This window comes from Phasianus colchicus, chromosome 3 (assembly GCF_987193195.1).
Source record: "Phasianus colchicus chromosome 3, bPhaCol1.hap1.1, whole genome shotgun sequence".
In the NCBI taxonomy this organism is placed as follows: Eukaryota; Metazoa; Chordata; class Aves; order Galliformes; family Phasianidae; genus Phasianus; species Phasianus colchicus.
In genome coordinates, this window is record NC_143438.1 from 6,249,612 (window position 1) to 6,256,115 (window position 6,504).

At 48.2% G+C, this 6,504-nt stretch overlaps 1 protein-coding gene across 1 annotated transcript; it reads right to left on the minus strand.

Annotated features, from left to right (window-relative positions):
• Positions 1–435: 435 nt before the first annotated feature.
• Positions 436–5,643, minus strand: LOC149918382 (uncharacterized). The gene is made up of 3 exons (XM_090137982.1): positions 5,635–5,643; positions 4,255–4,691; positions 436–1,234 (listed from the first exon to the last, which is right to left on the minus strand). The coding sequence occupies exons 1-3, from the start codon at positions 5,641–5,643 to the stop codon at positions 1,120–1,122; spliced, it is 561 nt and encodes a 186-aa protein (XP_089994108.1). The 3' UTR covers positions 436–1,119.
• Positions 5,644–6,504: the final 861 nt, after the last annotated feature.

Here is a 6,504-nt window from a genome sequence, read left to right on the forward strand (position 1 = left end):
CCAATGGGCAGAAATATACAGCAACAATTTTCATATCATTCATTTTCAGCTGTAACTGAGAAGTACACAGAACAGGTGCAAACTGATCAGGTTTTAAATTGTTCTAAAATTTGCTTTGTGATTTCAACAGCTCACCAAGGGGAGCAATAATTTCCTCATCACTGGATTAACATTTAATATCTACGTTCTTAAATAATGTGTTATTTGTGAACAACTCTCTGACAGCTTGTTGTCTCCACTAGTTTTCATTTGTATTTTGTACATTGGTTATAATCATGTCTGCATCCAAAGGACCCTCACAGCACCAGGACCTTCACGATGCAAACATAGTCTGCAAAAAGCATTTAAATCATGCTTGAAAAATATATGAAACAAAAGCATTCCTTGAAATTTTAAGCTAAAGACTTCGATTTGCTCTCTTACACAAACTGTCCATAAAGCATTTTGTCACTATTTGGAAGAAGAGAGGTTAAATAATAGAATGTTGCAGTCTTGACTTCAATTCAAAATAGTAACACGCCTTAAAACAAAGTTGGCTATTTGGAAGATCGCAGCTGTGGAAAAAGCTTTGTTTAAACTGTCTGTAACGTTTTTTAAAGGAAAGTCAATTAGTCCAATTTTCTCTAGAGATGTTAAACACTCCTTAGACCCAACAAAGTCATTACCTTAAAAATATCGGCTAACTCTAAAAACATGAAGATTTCCACGTTCAGTCGTTCCTTCGATATTACAGATATGCATGTTGACAAACCATTAGTAAGGCATTTCTGTGTGATTACACCGCTCAAAACCATTAGTGGACATCAACACCAAGGCAAAGACAGAAAAAAACAGGTTAAAAAGCAAGTTTATTTAAAATTTAGATTAGTATTTTGATATACGAGACAGTGTTTTTGCAGCAGTCAGGGAGAAGCATACCTTGTGTTATCTGCAGAAGCTGAGTGTCAGACAGCAATATAATCCAAATGGTTAGCAGCAGCATTTCCCTCAATATCCTCATGTTTCTGCAAAAGCTTCTTCGTCTTCTCCCAGTAGCTCGTTAACTCACACACGTATCCAAACAACAGAGACATCAGGTCTTCGCACCATCAACGTGTGGTACAGTTTGTTCCATGTCAGTCACCTCCTGAGGAGACCCAAGTTGTATTCCACCACTGGCAGGATAATGAGTGGCACCCAGCATAGACTGATGTTTTGGCAAGCATCCCATTCTCCAGACAGCCATGTTTTTGACCTGTTTGAGGAAGGAAGTGTTAGTTTGGCACAGCAACTCTGCCACACCACTTGGGGACTAATAGAAATGCTAAGTTACATTCTTCTGGATAATTTCAACATGTATTTCAATGATTTGATATTCAAAGCTTAGAGATAGCATCTGACTTTACAAACATCGCCAAACCGGAGCGTAACAGACAATTTGAGATGGGTGCTGTTGGTTTTGTACTTCCAAGGCTTTAAGAAAAAGGCTTTCATATTTTTGCTTACTAACCCTTTGAAAGGAAATGCATCAGGATGGTAGAGGGGAAAGCTAATGATGCTGTCTGCAATGATCTTTCCTCCCACTCCAGTCCCAACTCTGTGTCCCATCCAGGCAGCAGCACCAGCATCGCTTGGCTCCAGGAGCACAAGCATCACTGCTGACACTCAACCCAGCAAGGAACAAGATAAAGTAACCAATGCAATGCCTGACTATGCTGGTACTCCTGCTGTGTCATTCCTCCTGGGGTACCAACAGCACATTTGTGCTTAGGTTGGCAAGGAACAGAGAGAAAAGTTGGAGTTCTCTGCGCAAGATGGAATAACAACGCAAAAAACAGCACTGGGTCTGCCAAGAGGAGTGGAGGAGAGGGGAGAGAAGGAGCTTCCACAGCAAGGACAAGGGCGAGGAATGAGAAGAAGCTCTGAATATGAAAAGGGCATGTGCAAAGAGAAAAAGAAAACAGAGAAGCAGAAGGTGAATATGTATGGGTGCACAAGAACTTCTGTTAGGAGTTCTGTGTAACTGAGTAACACGCATTTGCGGCATATCACGGAGGAATAGTTTTGGAAGAGAAGACGAGAATAAACTTTGTTATTTGCTTGGCATCAGAGAAAACCTTAGTGTATCCATGGCTGCAGAGCGGGACACGTGAAATGAAAGATTCAGGCAGAAGACCTTCATGGGAAATGTAAATATAAGCATAGAGCTAGAAGAGTAGGTAGAAAAGATCAGGAGGACAATGTGTGACAACAGAGAGAGGGTGCAAAAACAGATCAGAAATTCTGGAGGGTTGTGAGAAGGGAGAGGGAAAATGGGAAAGAAGTAAAACAAAGTAAAACAAAACAGCACAGGAAGGGAGAGGACTGGGATGAAGAATGAGGAAAAGCGGTGGTTGTTAACATAGAAAAATGGAAGGGGAAATAAGAAGGTACTAAATTAACTATTGAAAAATACGCAGAAAAAGAAGAGAATTTAGAAAAAATATAAAGAGCACAAGAGCAAGCTTCCAAAAGTTGTGACTTCGTACAGAAAGTGCAAATACCAGAAGGAGCAGAACGAAACCCAAGGCGACCCAACTTTGTCAGAGGGATGAAACAGCGCTCCGTAGGGGATGACAATCGAGGACAGGACGGGCCGGACCGACCTTCTCTCCGTCCCCCTCCTCCATCCTCCCTCCGGTCCCTCCCCACTAAGCCGTCCCCTCGCACCTTGCCGGGCGCTGCGGGGCAGAACGCGCTGCAATAGATTCTCGGCACCCTGCGGGACCCCACCGCCCTCGGCCCGGCACCCCTCGCATGCCCAAGAAGGTTTTCCCCTTGTTCAGCTTTGTTCTGTTCCACCTCTTAAAAAGTACATTCCGGCGCACGGAGCACTCAGAGCCCACTCCCCTCCCCGCAAAAAGAAATCAATGAAACCCTTGAAACAACTCACCGAGCGGGCACAGCGCTCAGAGGGGGCGAGACATCTCTCCCCCCACCCACTCCGGGTGTTCGCACAGAAGGACGGGGCTCTCCCCCAGTCCATACCTGCATGTGCTCCGCGCATTACAAAGGGCTGCCCCCGGCCGCAGCCGTCCCCATCGCGCACTCCGCAGCGCGGCCGGAGAAAGGGGGGAGAAGAAGGGGGGGCCGAGGGAGAACGCAGAGAACAATAAGCCCGAAGACAAGTCGTACCTTCTGCTTTCTTTACACCGCGAACCCCAGTTTCCTCACGAGCCTACAGAGGGGCTGAACGCATTGAAGAGTGTCGGGAGAGATGGGAGAAAGTTGCTTCTATCTATCCGGATAAAGTTGCCGAAGATGAGCTAATCCGGGAGAGATGCGGAGTTCACCCGAGTTTCTCCTTTTGTTCAAGTTGCCCGAGCAGACAAAGAGCCGCCGGCGGCGGCAGGTCCCCGCTCCCCACCCCACCCCCTCCCCCGCCGGGTCCCGCCGTGCCCTCTCCTCTCATCGCTCCCCCCCCTCAACTTTCCACCTCCTCCATCCCTCCTCGGCCCTGGCGCAAAACTTCCCTCACACTGAACCTCCCAGAAGAAAAAAAAAAAAAAAAGAAAAAAAGGAAAAAAAAAATTCAAGGCTGGTTGAGGGGTGGAAAGGGAGAGCAACATCTCTCAAATCATTATTTCCGGTAGATGCACCTCTTTGTTTGGATTCCCCCGACTGTCATTGAGGACAGCCTATGGGTATCGGTTAGTCGAAGAGCGCGGAATGAGACGGGCGAACGCGGGACGTAAAGGAAAATAAGTTTGGGAGAAGAAAAAAGAAAAAAGAAAGAAAGGGGAAAAAAAAAGGAGAAAAGAAAGAAAACCTCTGGAGTTGCGAAACGAACCCTTTATACACGGACACGGGAAGTACATAAATAAACAACTGAAGGGGAATTTGGGAAGACTGTTGCTTCTCCTCCCCCCTCCCCTTCGTACATTTCCCGAGAAAGGAAATAAGGAACCCCCCAAAGCCCCTCGCCGCCGTCGCCCTCCGGCATCCCTACCTGTTGCGTAAAGCGCGAAGCAAGGGCCGACAGCATCCGTCCCGAAGAAACCGAAGGATAAGAACCCGCGACCCCTCACCTGCCCCCGGCCGCCTCCACGGGTACGCCCGTCCCCAGCCCCCCCCCGGGCGATGCCAGCAACCCGCGGCCGCCCCCAGCCCTGCCCTGCCCGGTCCCGGCCCGGCGTGCGGCGGCCGTCGGGGCGCCGAGATCCCCGGCGAAAGTTTGGCGGGGCGGGGCGCGCTCGCAGCGAGACAAAAGAAGAGCGGAGCGGAGCGGCAACTCACCTTGGAGGGAGGGAGAGAGCGAGGGAGGCTGCGAGGGGACCTTCCGCCTCCCTCCTCCTCCTCCTCGTCCCGTGGGCTCGGGGCCGCGTTGCCGGCTGCGTGCCCATCTGCGCGGTCGGCTCTGCTCCGCCGCAGGTCCTCTCCCCGCTGAACAAAGGCGCGGGGCAGCGCCCCCACCTCCCGCCCCGTCGATGCCGAACTTTCTGTCCGTCCGTCCCCCCTCCTCTCTCCGGGACGGAGCCGCACGTCGGGGCCGGGGGTGCCGCCGCCCTTTGTCTCCTCCCGGTAGGGGAGCGGGCCGCCTCCGTCCCCCAGCACTGTCGGAGCGCGCTGACCGGGCTCGAAAGATGCCCCAAGCACAGCTCACGCTTCTTTTTTTTTTGTTTTGTTCTGTTTTGTTGTTGGGTTGTTTTTTTTTTTTTCTTTTCCCTTAAGAACTTGAGGAAGTGAGCTGGAATTGATACTTAGGAGCTGCACGCACCCACCGCGATAGGGCTAGCTTTGTTGAAAGTTAGAAAACAGAGGATGGGGCCGAGATAGGTTTTTTTAGACGAGGGAAAAACAGGATGGGAAGGGCACGGTGAGGCAAAAGTGTATTTATCCTTTGGTGTCCTGTTGACACCTTCTGCAGCTCCTCGCTCATCCACATCCCTTTTTCCTTCAGCTCACTCTGCTAGCAACTTAACAGTCCCTCTTCCAGCTCCTTTTCCCTCTTCCCACTTTCATCCAGTTGGGGTTTCCATTCAAATCATTCCTTCCTACCCATCACAGTCAGCCTCAAAGCCTCATCCTTCAAAACATTTTGTAATTCTCCTCCCAGGGACAAACTTCTATCTCCATGCCCCAGAGAAGCTTCCCTGAGCCCCTCACTGCCCTCATCTTCATCCCTCCAGCCTGCTGTCACTCCAGCCATCCCTGCCCCAAGGGCAGTTTGCCCCCCTTTGTCCCCCTCAAGGACCAGCTGTGTAATGGGTGCTGCTCTCCTTCTGTTGTCCTGCAATACAATTTGCTATTACTATTGCTCCTGAGAAGGGAGTGCCTAATGCAGGATAGCACGGGGCAGGTGACATGCCTGTATTCATTTTTCTCTACTATTCCTTTCACCTTGTTTTCCATTTCTGCACTGTGCCTGGAGCAACTATTGCAACACTTTTGTAACTTCCTCTCGAGTTGTTTTCTACAGACTGCTTCTCCTTTCCTTCATTTTCTGACTTTTTCCACCAATTCTACATTTCTATTCTCTCTACCTGCACTGTTTCCAACCTTCTATTCTCTTTTCTTTTTCCACGTCCTCGCCTTTGGTGTATTCAATCCTTCAGTTTCATAAGGGGAAGAGGAATGCTGCCTGCACTGTAGCCCTTTCATTACTTCCATCCTTACTGTCTCCATTTTTCCAACATGCTCACTTCCAATTACATACATTCATTTCCAACCAATCTGTTGAAGACAAATTCAAGCCATGTGTATATAGTTTTTTCTGCTGGTTTTTCTTTCAGATGGCCCCAAAACCAGTGGAAGGGCAAACTGTGGCATAGCCAACAAACATAAAGGACAGTCCTTTGCAGTGTGTTCTGGAAAAGCACAAAATGCAGAAGTAGCTCCTGATTTTATGGAATTTGTGGGTTTTTATCCAAGACATTTTCCCTGAAGATACTGCTTGCTGGGAACTTGTGACAGTAGTTGCAAGCTGAGTTAGAGCTTCATTCAGAAAGAAGGAAGGGAAGAAGGAAGGGAAGAAGGAAGGGAAGAAGGAAGGGAAGAAGGAAGGGAAGAAGGAAGGGAAGAAGGAAGGGAAGAAGGAAGGGAAGAAGGAAGGGAAGAAGGAAGGGAAGAAGGAAGGGAAGAAGGAAGGGAAGAAGGAAGGGAAGAAGGAAGGGAAGAAGGAAGGGAAGAAGGAAGGGAAGAAGGAAGGGAAGAAGGAAGGGAAGAAGGAAGGGAGGAGGGAAAGAAAACCACATTAATTTCTAGTACAAGCTGCTTTGAAACAGAATACGTCTCTACCTTTTTACTTCATTATGAGAGATGAAGATTAACTAATCATTTGTGCAGAAGCCACTGGTTGCCTAGGGTCCCATAATCATAGCCTGGTTATATTCAGTACACACAAAGAAAAGACAGTTACAGCTAACGTAGCTAATTGAGCAAGGATGAGAGAGTATAAAAAAATGATTCAAAGGGCAAAAATGTGATATGTTTTACAAAGTAAACCACTAAATAAGAAAAAGATAAAATGCCATCTGCAGTCAAGAT